Source organism: Tuber melanosporum, assembly GCF_000151645.1.
Source record: "Tuber melanosporum whole genome shotgun sequence assembly, scaffold_112, strain Mel28".
NCBI classification, from domain to species: Eukaryota; Fungi; Ascomycota; class Pezizomycetes; order Pezizales; family Tuberaceae; genus Tuber; species Tuber melanosporum.
In genome coordinates, this window is record NW_003298769.1 from 84598 (window position 1) to 99631 (window position 15034).

A 15034-nucleotide genomic window follows, 5' to 3' on the forward strand; every position below is an offset into this window, starting at 1 on the left:
ACTCTTTTTTATTTTATTGAAGACAGCGCTGTATCGTATGATGACCACGAACCAGACATCTTATACCAACGCTTACCTCTACGAGCACGCCTCGATACCCTGCAAGAGCACGCCGAGCATTACCAAAAAGCCATCGGTATGGAACAATCTCCCACCAAAGGAATTGAACCCAAGCCCTGAAGCCATCAAACCCCATAGCCACCGGAAATCAGAAACATAAACATCGGTCCGGTCATTGGCCCGAACATGCAGACAGGCAATTCCAACCACGCCGAGCATCGTTCCTCAATGGCCAAGTTAACCCGAATACCATCCCGCTGTGCCGTCGGTGAGCCCTCCTCCCTGGGTTTAACCTGAGCAATCCGAGAAAGCGGGTATGAATTGAGCTTGCCAAAAAAATCACCGCAATTAAACTTCCGCATCAAGTCGGATGTTTTATTCACTAGGGGTTAAATTCCGTTGCCGCGAATTTGCCTCCTAGTAGACGTCTGTTGATTTTTTAGGGAGGGGTAGAATTGGGGGGGGGGTGCTGTGCAGGTGGAGTTGGAAGAATTCCACCAGAGTAGGGTCCGGAGGTGTTCGATTGTTAGTTGGCTGGTGCCTCCCTATGGACTAAAAAGTGCTTCGAAACCGATTGCCGCCAGGGGGCAAAATTGGAGCTTTCCGTGGGAGATATGCTATCAGAGCACCGTGCATGAGCTTACCACGTTCCCAAATTTTGTGGCTGGAAGACCCCATGTGGTGGTTTGGTGGGGTTGTAGATCATATGTTATCACTCGAATGATTAATCCATTGAGGGGTTCTGCTCTCCGGCAAGTTGGTATAGTCGAAGTCTTTCCCTACACCGGGGGACTTCACTTGCGAGTTTAGAGTTATACAGTTATAGTATGAGGCCCCCATGGGGCTAACTTGCACCACCCCTTAGTCTCTGCTGGGATATTAGCGTACATTATGGTACATCGGGCTCTTATGGACTTAAAAAAGTTTTCCAGAACAGGATACAGCCATGATACTCCCAGCCTCATAGTGCACCTACCTTAACACTCACTTATTCTAGGAACAATATCCATCACCCGTGATGGAGGGTCTCCCCCCCCTCTCCCCTTTTATCATACTTGACTTGGTAATATATAATCGCGCCCACACCCGACCCTCAGGAGTGGAACTAAGCTGTGCCAAACAGGCATCCAATGCATGACATCTCCTATGATATGTCTCCGGGTTCCTTTTCAGACCGTAAACCAGCTTTAACCCTAACCATTACTGAGTTATGATACCATAGTATGATACCCAAGTCACCCTGCAGTCTGATTCAGGAATGTCGACACCACATCAAACTAGCACCCAACGACACACCTCAAAGTATCATACCATACCATATCCACACCATAGCCACGGCTAAGTGCTAATAAACAATCCGAGATGGAATACCCGCAGGAACGAACCGGGGATTCATTCCGAGATTTACACCACTTGTACACGCAACCGGGGTTACAAGCACCACCATTGCCACCACCGCCACACCAGGCCCGCTGGGTAAACACAACCCGAGATGCATCAAACTAACTCGAACCCACTCCTTCAACACCCGGTCCTATTCTCGTATTGTCCCAAAGCTTGACGAAAAAAAAAACTTCCTTGCTGTGCTTACCAGTTATCCATCCCACTCCCGAAAATCCCCAGACAGGATTCAATACCCTAACTCGTGCTCTCCACCTGGCCTGACCGTATTCTTCAGCCGCTCACAAGTGGGGGGATACAGTAGGAGCGAAAATAGAAATGGGACGAGATGAGGTAAAACTTCCAGCTCAATTCGACCGTCGGGCTTGTTTAGTCAGGGCATTTGATTCGCCATTCTTTTTTTAAAATCATAAGTTACTGTAACTTCTCGTTGGTGGTGGTGGCTTTGGCCTTTTGTTGACATCAGACGGAGAGGCATTGTTGCACTGACAGCAGCAGGGCAACTGGGTTGTGCGGTGTATGATAAGGTACTGTACAGTACCGGTATCACGACCTGTGATATCTATCGTAGTTTAGCACCCTACGGTATTGCTCTAGCCTGGAAGTTGAAAGTTGGGTGGGTAGAAGAGTGAGAAAGAAGGGACGGAACAATTAAACATTTCCTTGCTTTACTGGGGTTAGCACAAGCTAATTCGTTCATTCGTATTTATTACTACTACTGGTACTAGATAGAGTATCTGAATCTTTTCGCCCTTTGGTGCTACAGTAGCTATTACAATGGACCAAAACACGGGACAAAGAAGGGGAAAAAATACTCCGTAGTAAGAAAAAAAAGAAAGAAATTGATAGCCTCCTGGAATACCATAATAATATTATCGTGTCGTACATACTGTAATTTGTTCTAGCTACCGGTAACCGATTGGCTGGCATCTTGCTTGTTTACTTTGTGCCCCCGCCGAAATAACTGGTGCATAATATATTATTATACCGGCACAATACGGTAGGATGGTCTTCGCCGCTCCGAACAACCAACCACCACTACCGCTACGCTACGCACCCGCAGCCCCGTTCCGAGGGTCAAGGGGGGTGCAGTATAAATGTTCTCCAGAGGAGGGGAGGGCTCGTTGATTGTGAGCTTTTGTATCTAAGATTTGTACGGTTTATTCTACTACTCTACTACCGGTACTTGACTACCGTACTAGTATTTTGGTTCGATATGTCTGCGGCAGTGGGCTTGAGTTCGCTCCCTGTGGAGCTTTTGGAGGGTATACTTTCGTATCTTCCTACTAGGGTTTTGTTGCGGATTGGTAGGGTTTCGAAGAGGATTTGCAACTCCGCCGAGTTCATTGCCCGGAAGAGGTTTCGGGGTGTGGAGGTTTTGAAGGGGCATGACTTGATGTTTCAGTGTTCTTCGCCGAGCAATCGGGTATGCTCTCTCCCTCTCGCCAGAGCGGAAGAACGATGGCTAATACGGCATGAATCACAGCTTCACGCGCCGTATCATAACTGCTGGTACAAAGGCTCCTATGTCATCGTATCCCAAACCGCCCCAACAAATGTTGGGGACCTATACGCACACTTCCGCCCCCTCCCCTCTGGAACCAAACATTCCCAGGCTCAGCTACAGCTGCCTTCACCACTACGAATCAACGACCTTCCCAAGGCTGGTGGCGGTAGTAGGCCGGAAGTGCTCCCAAGTCTCCCGTTCGTAACTGCTAGCCTTGCCTTCGATGCATCAGAGTACTTCACGCAAGTGTACGTCTCCTCCATACTGGTTAAATCAAGTCCTCAGGGGTCGACGCTCACTCGCGGGGTGCAAATCCTGGGAAAAGAAAGCTTCTTCCGGATTCGCAGGTCCTGGTTGTGCGCTGCTTCCAGGGCACCAGGGGGAACGGAGGTCTTCTGGTTGGATGAATTGCGGAATGTAGGGCTTCGTATGAAGGTTGCCGAGAGTGGGTTTGGGTTTATGGAAGAAGGGGAGGAGGTTGGGGAGGTTGAATGTGCTACTGTGTTTCTTGTTAGGTATGAGGAGTTGGTCATCCGGACAGGGCATTTGGTGGATTTGTTTGAGAGGATGGAGAAGGTTGGGGGTGGGGAGGTTGGTAGTGCTCGATCGATTAATTGATAGAGAGCTGGTTGCGTGATAGGTTGAATGGTGTGTTCTTTGCGACCTTTCGGAATGGCTGGTGGGGCCTGTTCCGGCATATCTGTATTTGGTAATCGCGATGGGTGGGTGTAGATATGAAGCATCTGAGATCAGATGACCACGGGTCCTACTATTGGAAGCGTAGATTTTAGGTTTCGTTTCCTTTTCTCTTCATTCTGGCTTTGAGAACTTTCTGTATGATACATCTAGGCTTGAATAGAGATATGATATAAGTTGCATGGGCTAGGGGAGATGGTAATACACAATAAATCCTATACCTGATATGCGCAAGGTGTCTTGTAAATTATACAGTACTTTGTCCAATCACATGGGCGCAGAGTTCAGGAATTTAGACGGGAAACTGTTCTCTGATTGTGCCTCCCTCTATCATAGCCCTATCACTATATCAGCCAACTTTCACCAGTAGGCCCAACACATTTGGGGTTTTGGCGCAATATACTTGACCTGCATGCCTATCAGCACCTAGGCAGTTTTGATTGCTTCTTTAGCAATCGCCACAACCTCAGCTTTCACTAACGGCTTTCCAGCCAGCTCGGCAAGGGCCTTCTTGATGACATTGCCGATATCAACCTTTTCCCCAGCTTCCTTCGCAGCCCTGATAACCCCATTTACTACAGCCGTGATCTCCTCTTTCCCTACTCTCTGAACCATCCCAGCATATATATCCAAGATAGTAACCTGTCCAGTCTCCTTTTCGACCAAGTCTTCTCTCCCTGCTTCACGAAATTCGGCGATGGAAGCTGCGGACTTTGTCTTTGTCTCGTTAATCAGAGCAAGGATGTCGAGGTCTGTTGAAGGAGGGTTGGTTGTCTTGGAGGCATTACTTATGTCTGAAAGAATTCCCTGGAGTGTAGTCAGTATCATTGGAGTAAACACTTGGACGGATAAGAGAATTACTCGAATAACATTAAGCCTATTGGTATCTTTGTTTCGCATAGCATCCTTGAGATCGTTTCTGTGGAATGACCTAGTGAGAACCCTTCCGGGTGAACAAAAGAAGCGGTGAATGATAGAATATACCTCAATTTCAGTATTAAAGAGGGTGGCTGGGCCGTCGAGTAAACCCTCAATACTGGCACCCGTATAGATCTTAAGATTGCTCTTGAAAGCATGGTTTTGGATTGGTTGATGATTATTGTTGTTGGTGGGGTTGAATTGGAAAATTGACCGAGAAATGTGAATTTAACCCTGTGTAACGATAGAATATCGAGGGTTAGGTTTTTTCCACAAGGAGGGAAAGGGCAACGTCAGCCTCATCAGGAGCGAAGGTTTCAACTTTCAACACCTTCAGGCCGGTTCCAAACAGCTTCCGCAACCAGCCAACCAGTCAATATCGCCATCGTGAGAGGTTGCTTGGTGATAACCGGTATCTGGAAATAACTACCAGACCTTTAGCTAAAAGGAATAGCATCATGGCTTCGAGCTCTAACATAAACCCCTATGATAACTATGAGTCTAGCAGGATCGAAGATGTCATCGACCCGGATGATCGTGAGCTCCTTCCGCCCCTCCACATACATTCACGGAGAAGCTCGAATAACTAACCTAGCTCCCCCTGATAGTCAACGTCGATGATGACGACCCGCTCGAAGCAACCTCCGCTACCACCCCGCTAAATCCCACACACCTCACCTCCGCCATTCCCGGCGAAGACCGCCGTGCGCCAAACAACACCTTGGACGAATCAATCTGGGACACGCTTTCCCGCGATGTCTTTGCCGTCTGGGAGAAGATGAAAGCGGTCCTATGGCCGAAGTTCACTTTTAAGAAGTGGCCCGACGCAAACGACGTTCTAGAGTCCGGCGGCGGCTTCGGCAACGGTGGGGGCAGAGGGGCTGCAGTTATTGGGGATTGGGACCTTTGGGGCCCATTAGTATTCTGCTTGGCTCTCAGTACGCTGTTGAGTTTTTCGGCGAGCGATTCGCAGACTACGCAAGTGTTTGCTGGGGTTTTCTCTATGGTTTGGATTGGGGAGGCGGTGGTTACGGCGCAGATTAAGTTGCTTGGGGGGAATATGTGGGCTTTCTTGTATATGTTGAGTTTCGGGTCGCCATTGCTAATTCAGACTTGCAGTTCTTTCTTCCAGTCGGTTTCTGTTATCGGATATACGTTGTTCCCCGTCGTCATTTGTGCTCTTCTCTCAGCTCTACATATCCCGGCTATCGCCCGTGTTCCCGTATACGCTGCCTTGTACCTGTGGTCCCTTGCCGCTGGGGTTAGTATCCTAGGCGGCAGTGGTGTCGTAAGGAATAGGGTCGGCTTGGCAGTTTTCCCCCTGGGCATATTTTACGGGGGACTAGTCTGCTTGTGCCTGGTTAGCTAGGTATGATGATCCATTATTTGATAGGATAATACTACCAAATTGATAGGGGTTCTCTCTTTTTTTCTTTTTCTTTTTCCTTTCATCGTTTCCTTAAACATTTCGAGGCTTCGCACATGATTACGCAGGACAAAGCGTGGCTTGTATATAAATATTCCTCAATGGTGGCTCCTTTCTTTTTTCGTTAGAACGGTTTTCTATGAGACTGAGTGGGTCTTGAATATCCTATGATTGAAGTCCGCTTGGGATAGGTATAGCGTAGTTTCTAGTGCCCAAGCAGGTTTATGGTCCGTACCTCGCTCATTTCCATGGCGCACTATATATTTCCTTCTACCCTCGCTACTGTTACGCAATATATTGGCTTGGAGCTTAGAAAACTCCCTTGGCTAGAAGCTTTCTCGCACTACTATATCTTGTCTGTTTACAAGATGAGTGTGTACTCCACCTGTAGCGCTACGCCACTAGCTCTCTGAACAGCTACGCAACCGCAGTTATCAGGCCGTTAAAGCGTCGATTTCTCTGGAGAGTCGTCAGCAGGAGTTGTCGCTTCACAGATGTGGATATATCTAACGTGTTTGGCCCACTCTCGGGATATATATTATCTTGCATGGAGACCGCTATCTCTCATACTCCTCACTTCATCTCGGACCTTTCACCGCTTGTTCGATAGCTCTCGGTTTGTGGTTTGGGAAATTCCATGGTATGATATATTTGGTTTCATCCTTCGTGGATCACGTAGTGTCACTCGATACGTCCTATATTATATCGCTGTCGAGTCCGGATGCCCTATTCCAGAGAGCCGGGTATTTGCGGATCGCGGGCAAGCTCTCTGGGGTTATCGATCACTTGTATCAGACAATTTGCGGGCATAGTCCAAGCGGAACTACCCCCCCAGCAAAACCAAGCTGGGCGCAAATGGTACGGCGGTAGCTTTGGGGTTGCCCTGAAGTGCTGATTTCAAGGACTGTCAACACTCGTTGACTTGAATTCTGCATAATTTCTTAAAGTAGAAAATTCAGTTACCAGCATACGGTACCAGTAGATCCTCCGGGGTCGGGACAACTCAGACAACCATTCTGAGGAAACCATGGCTAGTCCTTGAGAGGGACAAGCCACATTTTTGAACATCCCAGTCAAATCGCTATTCTATGCTTCATTCGTTCTTACTCGCCTTGATTATTCGAGCAGAAGGCTTCAGTTTTGAGCTCAAAGCACCGGGTGGACTCAGCGGTCTGGACGTTTGGATGTTGTGGCTTTCTCGCTTGTGCTGATCACATATGCTGTACGAGTACAATATCGGTAGTGGACAAAGTGGGGAATTCCTTAGCATGGGATTTCCACACTCAACTCCTCACCCGATATCAAATCCAACCATTTTCAGCGATATCGTTATCGTGCTGTATCTTCCTCATTTTCAATCCTTATGCAAGCACTCTAAAGATTATTATTAAAACCCCACCCCATACCTTACGTCGGCCAATTGAATGCTAGCCCTTCACCTCTGGTCAGGATAGAACTACCGGCGTAAGGTTAGAATAACCTGGGTCGAAATTCATAAAATCCCTCCACTTCAAAAAAAAAAAGAAAAAGAAAGAAAGAAGGAAAGGGAAATGGAAAGGGAATTATCCTTTGCCGGAGTGTGTGGGTGCCCCCCCCAGCTGCAGAAGACTGGGGAGGGGGAAGCGGGGGTGAGCGGGTTGCAGGACAGAAGAACAAATAAGTTCGTTTGGTCTTCCTGCTCGGCACTTGTCAAAACACTGGTACAGATACCCGAGATCGTTCCGGGTTCTGATTAGGCGCTGGGGGGCGCGCGCGCATACACCGCTTTGACGAGTGCTTTTATATGATGCGTGTGGGGGGTGTGCGCTGTGCGCCGTACGCATTTGGGGCGGATTTCGGACCAAAACCTTCCCTTAACCTTCCTAGGGGAATTTTTTTTTATTTGTGATAAACATTGTGGTGGAGCGCGAACTTTGGCAGATTGAAGTGCCGAGCTTTCTTTAGGCTGGATTGCTGCGATAACATTGCAGTTACTCTTGCAGTAGACTAGCGGGTTATTGCCCATTGCAGCTGCCGTATGGGCTCCGATACTTTTATGACAAGTATGATACTGTGTTGGATTTTCTTGGGTTGGGAGAGCGCGCTTACAGTTCACATATTTTGGTGCGGAAGCGGGCAAAGCAAGAGATTGGATGTGTTATCTACTGCAGGGGAAGCCTGCCGACTACATGCCTAAAAAGGATTAATGCAATCCTGATCGTCTTTCCCTTTCCTTCATTTTCTCTCTTTTTCTGATGCTTGGATAGTTCCCTAGTTTTCGGAAGAAAATGTGGCCCTGAATCCTTCAAGGGCTTTTTGCCTAAGCGGCAACTGCGGGGCGGGCTGAACAGTAGGTCCTATATTTTAATAGGGGGAAGGGAGGGGGGGAAAGACTTGAATGATGGCTTGATACTCTATGGGAATTTTGGTACAGTTGCGCAACCTGCTTTTGGGCTTGGTTGCAAGTGATGCCCACTTTAGTCCAGATATCAGTGGTAGGGAGGGTGCAATGCGGGGGCTACAAAACTGCCGTACTACAAGCATCATATGTCCAAAGGATATGGTGGTGGTGGTGGCTGTGCGCGGAACCGGTGATAGGAGGGAAAATCGGAAGAAAAGGGTTTTGTGTGCTAGCACCGTACAGCAAGATGTTTCAATTTGACATAGGACGTGGCGGATAAAACGAGGGGCTATCCAATCTAATCCTTCTCACACTCTCAATCTGTGCTGTGAGATACACGTCGTGTGGTGGTGGGATGCTTATGATACAGGACTTTACTTGCAATAAGGTACTGTATCTTCCCGGGCCCCGCAGCTGAGTGAATCAGATGAAGGGGTGATTATCGGATATCCGATTGTGGGGATATATAGAATAGGAAGGGTGCCAATAGGAGGAGTAAGAGCACTACTAACCTACCAGTACCGTACTCGTACTCGGTGGTGGTAGGATTGTTTATCGATAAGGTAGGGGAGCTTGTCCCTTTGAGTGTGTTGCGCAATAAAACGGTCGGGGGCGTTACCCGTTTCGATGGTCGCATGGCTCGACGTCTCAGCTTTGCCGACGTCAAACAGCCTATTCGGTGAAGCGCAGGCGAGCCAAGAGGAGGAATCCCACTCGCACTCCCCCATTGAGCGAAAACCAAGCACACACAAGTCCAACCAACAGAGGACCCTCCGACCAACCAACAGACGAGCTCTCAGCGAACCAAGCCCTTCCTTCCTATTCCCGCTGATCATCGGAGGGTACCCTCTACCTTAGTAGAATACAGTACTGATAAAGGTTTAATTGAGAAAGTGAACCGTTTCTCTCCTGGAGAACATAGAGGCCTGCGAGAGTTTTTAGGGGGGAAAAAAAAAAAAGCCAGCCACAGGCAAGAAAAGCGGGAGAGAGGAGTACTCGAGTAGTGATCCCATCCACCCCTTAACCCTTTCCCTGATATCAACCATCCCTCTCTTCCCCACCGTTTGGCCATTCGTTCGTCCGTTGCCCCCGCCCGCCCCGTGGCCGCTTCTTCATCTAACGGAAGCCCTCACTGTGCAGCGCCTGATCTGCGCTCTCCCAAGCTTTGCCGTTACTCATTTGGGGACATCCTGACAAAGATATAGTTTTCGGGTGCCGGTCCACTAGTACTACGAGTAATTTTGGGTGTGTATGAGCGGTGTGCGTGGTAGTTGTGGGTTGCGTGTGAGAAGTCAAAGGGTGGTGGTGGTAGGCGACGGTGGTGCGTGCCTTGCTCCGCTTTACCGCTTGCTACGTTTTGTGTGGTTGTGTATGGGTGGTGTATCGGTGCTGAATTGTTCGACTGTTCTCCACAAGCTGCCGTTCTTCCCTTTTACCATTCTTTCCCATCCGTCTCCCTTTCCCTTTTCCTTTCTCTCGCATTTGCTGCCGCTGCGAGCCCACCAAGGCCACATTGCCTTCTATTCATAGATTCCACTCCATCAATCCTGTCAATCTGCTCATCCATCCATCCATATACCTACATACATTACATAGCCGTTTCTGTTGTGCTCCCTCCCACCAACCGTTCGCTTGGATCGGACCCCCTTCCCATCTTTTTCTCCTTTCCCATCCCTTACCTTTCCACCCCCATCCTCCCCGCTAGGAGGTGCATCAGCTGTAATCAGCTGTAGAGAAGACAACACGCGAGAGGCAGGAGAGGAGAAGACGTGGAAGGCGGTGAGAAAGCGCATTGCGTTGTGGTAGAGAAGAAGGGGGAGAAGAAGGAAGTCGGTGGAAGGCTTCATCAGTCTGCAGGGGCGAATAGGTTTGTCTCGTTCGTCATCCGGGGCTGCGGGGAGACGAAAATAAACTCTGCTGCTTGCTATATACCTCTTGCACCACAACGCAACCAACAACAACCCAACACTCTCGTTCAAATCTGTCTCTTTATTTTTTCTTAATCCCCCACATCTCGAGGCTGGGTTAGTCGAGAAAAGAAAAGCGTGCGATAATTATATCTCACCTCCACCACTGTCCTCGCATCACACCACGCTCCACACTTGGACGGCAGCACACAACAACTGTTGGAAGATTTCTAAGAAGTTACGGGGCAAGTCAACGCAAGCAAGGGGATACTTAGGAAATCACGGAGATCATGCAGCAGTCTCCGACAATTAGCTGCCCTCTGAAGGTATTTATCTTTTTGCTCCTTTATTTTGCTTCGTCCCGTTATTTGTTCCTCCCTTTTTCGATCGGCGATTTCATATCATATTATACTCGTACCGGTACCTGTTATCTGTTTCTCGCATTTTTTTCCCCCCCCCTTCTCTCAGTCAGAGTGCCTGTGTTCGCCGTCGTCATCATCTTGGCTCTTCCGTTATATTCTCCGCTAAAGACGGTTGCTCCGCACAGACAACGACAGAAGTCGATTGGATTACTCCTCTGAAATCCTACATTCGAGCAACCTACGGAGACCCAGAAAAGTACAGCGAAGAATGTGCTACTCTAAACAGGCTACGTCAGGATATGCGCGGAGCAGGGAAGGATTCAACATCCGGCAGAGATCTGCTTTATCGGTACTACGGACAGCTGGAGTTACTGGACCTGAGGTTTCCCGTTGAGGAGCGAGGTGTTAGAGTTGGGTTTACATGGTGAGTGAAGCAATTGTGTCTCCTTGAAATTGTATTTGCCGTGAGCGTCTGTCCTCTTCCTCTGGACTGCGTGGGATTCGGAGCAGAATTTTTGTTGGTACGGAATTCACTGCGGAGAGCGTGGAATGGGGTAACCGATGCGGCTGAAAGGCTATGATTTCCCATTCCACGAACTACGTAGATCTGGACACATGTTTAAGGGCATAGCTGTCAAGAGGATGTTAATATCAAGGCTAACAGATTGGTGGCTCATTGTAGGTACGATGCCTTCACGCATAAACCGACCTCCCAATACTCCCTTGCTTTTGAGAAAGCTTCAATCATCTTCAACATTTCGGCTGTCCATTCGTGCCACGCGGCAAATCAAAACCGCTCCGAAGAACTCGGGATCAAGACTGCTTTCAACTCTTTCCAGGCCGCGGCAGGAATGTTTACTTATATAAATGAGAACTTTCTGCATGCGCCATCCACAGATTTGAGTAGGGATACGGTGAAGACATTGATTAACATCATGCTTGCACAAGCCCAAGAGGTGTTTCTAGAGAAACTAATAGCGGACGGAAAGAAGAGTGGGATGCTTGCGAAACTGGCTGCCCAAGCTGGATTTTTGTACGCCCAGGCTGTCGAAGGTGTCCAGGAGAATGTCCAGAAGGGCATCTTCGAGCGAGTCTGGCTATTGCTATGCCAGGTATGGTTGCTGTGCCTAACTGAATTGAGCCAGGCTAACCTATTCATGCGGCAGGTTAAACAAAATTTCATGGATTCATTAGCTCAGTATCTCCAAGCACTAGCGGATAGTGAAGGTGGTAAATACGGACTTGCGATTGCTCGCCTGCATTTGGCTGAAGATTTGGCCAAGGAATCGCTTCGAACATCACAGTCGTTCCCTAATTCTCCTCCAGCTACCTCTAATTTGTCCTCAGAAACTGGTCCTGCTCTAGTCCAAATTAATAAAAGACACCTAGCTCTTGTCCAGGAAAAACTCGTTACTTTGATTAAGGAGAACGATTTTATCTACCATCAGACGGTCCCAGCCGAAGCAGCAATTCCCGTGGTTCCAAAAACGGTAGCGGCAAGGGCAATTCCTGTACAGGAGCTATACCAAGGAGATGATATTAACCGTATCATTGGCCCCGATATCTTCCAGAAGATTGTGCCTATGAAAGTCACCGAGAGCGCATCTTTATACGACGAGGAGAAGGCTAAGCTGGTCCGCGCGGAGACAGAGCGGGCGGACTTAGCAAATGCAGAAATGGTTGCGGCCTTGGACTACTTGAAGCTACCCGGATCGCTAAAGCTGCTTAAAAATGGCTTTGAGAATGAGATTGAGGTGGACGACGAGTTCCGGACATGGTGTGATGATATCGCACACAAACCCGAAACTTTGGGGGAGAGGTTTATCGGTTTAAAGAAGGATAAAAAGAGGATTGTGGAGATCCTGGATCGATCTTCAAAGAGTCTGGATACTGAGGAGAGCGTGTGTGAAAAAATGAGGACGAAATATCTAGATGACTGGACGCAGCAACCTTCAAGTCGACTCACACAGACTCTCCGAGCGGATATTAGGAGCTATCGAGAGGCTATTGATGAAGCTGTGAACAGCGACAATCTGCTTTTTTCCCAGTACCGAGGGGTCGAGGGAGAGATAGAGGAAATGAAGAATGCGGGCGAGAGAGCTGAGGAAGGAGCTGTTGACGGCTTATGGGTTAGTAAGGCTGGTGTTGCCAATGGTGGCTTTGGTGGAGATCGGGGTGGAGAGACCCTTCTAGATGTTGACGAAGGGGACTCTGGAGTTACCGTTTTGGAACAGATCGAGAGAGTAGAGGGACTGCTTAAGAAGCTCAATCTGATCAAACGAGAGCGGGCCCAAGTCTTGAAGGATTTGAAAGAAAGGGTAAGGCTTATTCCTACCTCCGGGGCTGCATCATGCCCCAAGTTCAATGGTTGTTTTGACTGAGGTGATTTACTGAAACTCTTGACTAGGTTCATACCGACGATATTTCGAATGTTTTGATCCTCAATCAAAAATCAATTCAAAATCTCGAGCCCCAATTGTTTGCGACAGAATTGGAGAAGTTCCGCCCACATACAAACAGGTTGCTCACAGCTGCGCACAAACAGTCGTCATTGATGAAGGACTTGACATCAGCTTATGGTGATCTTTTGCAAGACAAACGAATTCGTGCGGAGCAGTCCAAGTATGAAGCCCTATCACGCCAAAGAAATGCAGTGTTGGGAAAATTCAAGAAAACCTATCAGGCGTTTTTGGATATATGGGCAGGCTTGGAGAAAGCTCAGCAATTCTACACAGAGATGACTGAAACAGCCGAGAGCCTGGAGAAAAACGTGTTGACATTCGTATCAAACCGGCGGGTCGAAGGTGCTTCTTTGCTAAATCATATAGAGAAACGGGGAGGATCTGAGGCAGATAATCAGTGTGGAAAACTCCTGGGAATGATGGAGAGGGTTTCTCTTAATCCAGGAGATGCGAGCAAAGTGCAGCAGAAGCGACCAGCACCCTTATCGAACGTAAATACTCATCAGAGCCAGTCATCAGCAACGCCAAATCATGGCCAGAGCCCCCCGGGCACGCCCAGATATACCCCCCATCAGTACAGCGGCTACCATCCCACTCCTACGCCGCCCCCACCACCTCCACCGCCTGCATCTTCTGGGTTCGCCGGCTACTCACAGTACCCTACTGCGAATAGTACGAATGGGTACGGGCGACGGGATTCTTACGGCCAGATACAACAAGGGGGGTCTATACCAAGGAGAGACAGCTATCAGTCGGCTAACATGCAACGTCGGGAATCCCATCAAACTCTTCCATCTTCACCTCCGCCAACAGGCCAACAGCAGCAGCACCAACCATATCAGCCAAGCCACTACTCTTCCCCACCGAATATGTATGCGGGGCAAGTTCCAGGCTATCCGCAACAGTATAACCCTTCAACGTACATACCGCCACCCCCTCCTCCAGGACCGCCCCCCCAACCGAGCTTAAGTAATAGACAGAGTTTCGGGGTGTTACCCCAGACCTCCTATCAGCAACCTCCGCATCCACCAACCCCAGGCCAACCACCCCAGGGATATCACCAATATCCAGCCCCGCAAGGACAGCAGCAGCAGCAGCAGCAGCAGCAGCAGCAAGACCCTTGGGCCGGATTAGCTGGATGGAAATAAGTGATGGGATGGAACAATTTTTAGCGCGAACCGGGATTGTGTTTCTCTTTTTTCGAAAGTTTTTTTGTATTCCCCGGATTGCTTGGGCTGGTGTCTATTTTTTTCTTCTTATTCTCATTCATTTCCTCATGTCACCATAACTTTTACCTTGTTGCCCCAACCTCCTTTCTCATCTCCCTTCCTTCTTTCCCTATTTTCCCTAGGGTATTTCTTGCGCTTCCATGATAGAGAAAAGCAAGAGCCTGGTGTTGAGAAGAAGGTAGGGGTGGGGGGTCGAGAACCCGAGGGATGGAATGGGCAGCCCGGACAGTTATAGTGTTGTGTGTTGAAATGGGAAAACGGGTATTTTGTTTGAGTATAATAGTAGCTTAGGCTGTGAATGAGTGGGAGGGAGGGAGGGATGAGGGAGAGGAGTGGGGCGGGGGGGGGCAGTGGGAATGTGTGGCAGTACGTGTGCAATTGGCGAGTAATGTAGCAATTTTTATCTAATGTGCATACTGTATCTAGGGACGGAAAGGATGGGCCAAAGTAAAAAAACATATCCTGTCAAAGTGATTAATACTACCGCAATTAGAATTCGTGATGTTCGAGCTTACTCAAGTAGTATAGAGATAGCAAATTGAATATGGGTGGGGAGTTTACTCGAAGCCTAGCTACGGAACTTTTAGGCTCCGTTCGGCCCGTATGGTACCAATAAAATATACAGGTGTGGAGTAAGAACTGAGCTGGAGTATTGTCTGAGAGCCATGAGGTTTTTACCCCATGGA

At 48.6% G+C, this 15034-nt stretch overlaps 5 protein-coding genes; 3 read left to right on the top strand and 2 right to left on the bottom strand.

Annotated features, from left to right (window-relative positions):
- Positions 1–2356: 2356 nt before the first annotated feature.
- Positions 2357–2851, bottom strand: GSTUM_00001427001 (uncharacterized protein; the record flags this gene model as incomplete). XM_002835639.2 has 1 exon in its annotated part: positions 2357–2851. The coding sequence occupies one exon, from the start codon at positions 2849–2851 to the stop codon at positions 2660–2662; it is 192 nt and encodes a 63-aa protein (XP_002835685.1). The 3' UTR covers positions 2357–2659.
- Positions 2852–2857: 6 nt separating this feature from the next.
- Positions 2858–3725, top strand: GSTUM_00001428001 (uncharacterized protein; the record flags this gene model as incomplete). XM_002835640.2 has 2 exons in its annotated part: positions 2858–2887; positions 2948–3725. 2 exons carry the CDS (start codon positions 2858–2860, stop codon positions 3584–3586), a joined length of 669 nt encoding a protein of 222 aa, XP_002835686.1. The 3' UTR covers positions 3587–3725.
- A 28-nt stretch (positions 3726–3753) lies between these two features.
- On the bottom strand, positions 3754–4740 carry GSTUM_00001429001 (uncharacterized protein; the record flags this gene model as incomplete). XM_002835641.2 has 4 exons in its annotated part: positions 3754–4002; positions 4068–4471; positions 4526–4583; positions 4649–4740. 3 exons carry the CDS (start codon positions 4738–4740, stop codon positions 4091–4093), a joined length of 531 nt encoding a protein of 176 aa, XP_002835687.1. The 3' UTR covers positions 3754–4002; positions 4068–4090.
- A 173-nt stretch (positions 4741–4913) lies between these two features.
- Positions 4914–6351, top strand: GSTUM_00001430001 (uncharacterized protein). XM_002835642.2 has 3 exons: positions 4914–5119; positions 5191–5644; positions 5702–6351. Exons 1-3 carry the CDS (start codon positions 5041–5043, stop codon positions 5949–5951), a joined length of 783 nt encoding a protein of 260 aa, XP_002835688.1. The 5' UTR covers positions 4914–5040; the 3' UTR covers positions 5952–6351.
- A 4605-nt stretch (positions 6352–10956) lies between these two features.
- On the top strand, positions 10957–14760 carry GSTUM_00001431001 (uncharacterized protein; the record flags this gene model as incomplete). XM_002835643.2 has 4 exons in its annotated part: positions 10957–11081; positions 11340–11769; positions 11824–12975; positions 13065–14760. 4 exons carry the CDS (start codon positions 10957–10959, stop codon positions 14265–14267), a joined length of 2910 nt encoding a protein of 969 aa, XP_002835689.1. The 3' UTR covers positions 14268–14760.
- Between the last annotated feature and the right edge of the window lie 274 nt (positions 14761–15034).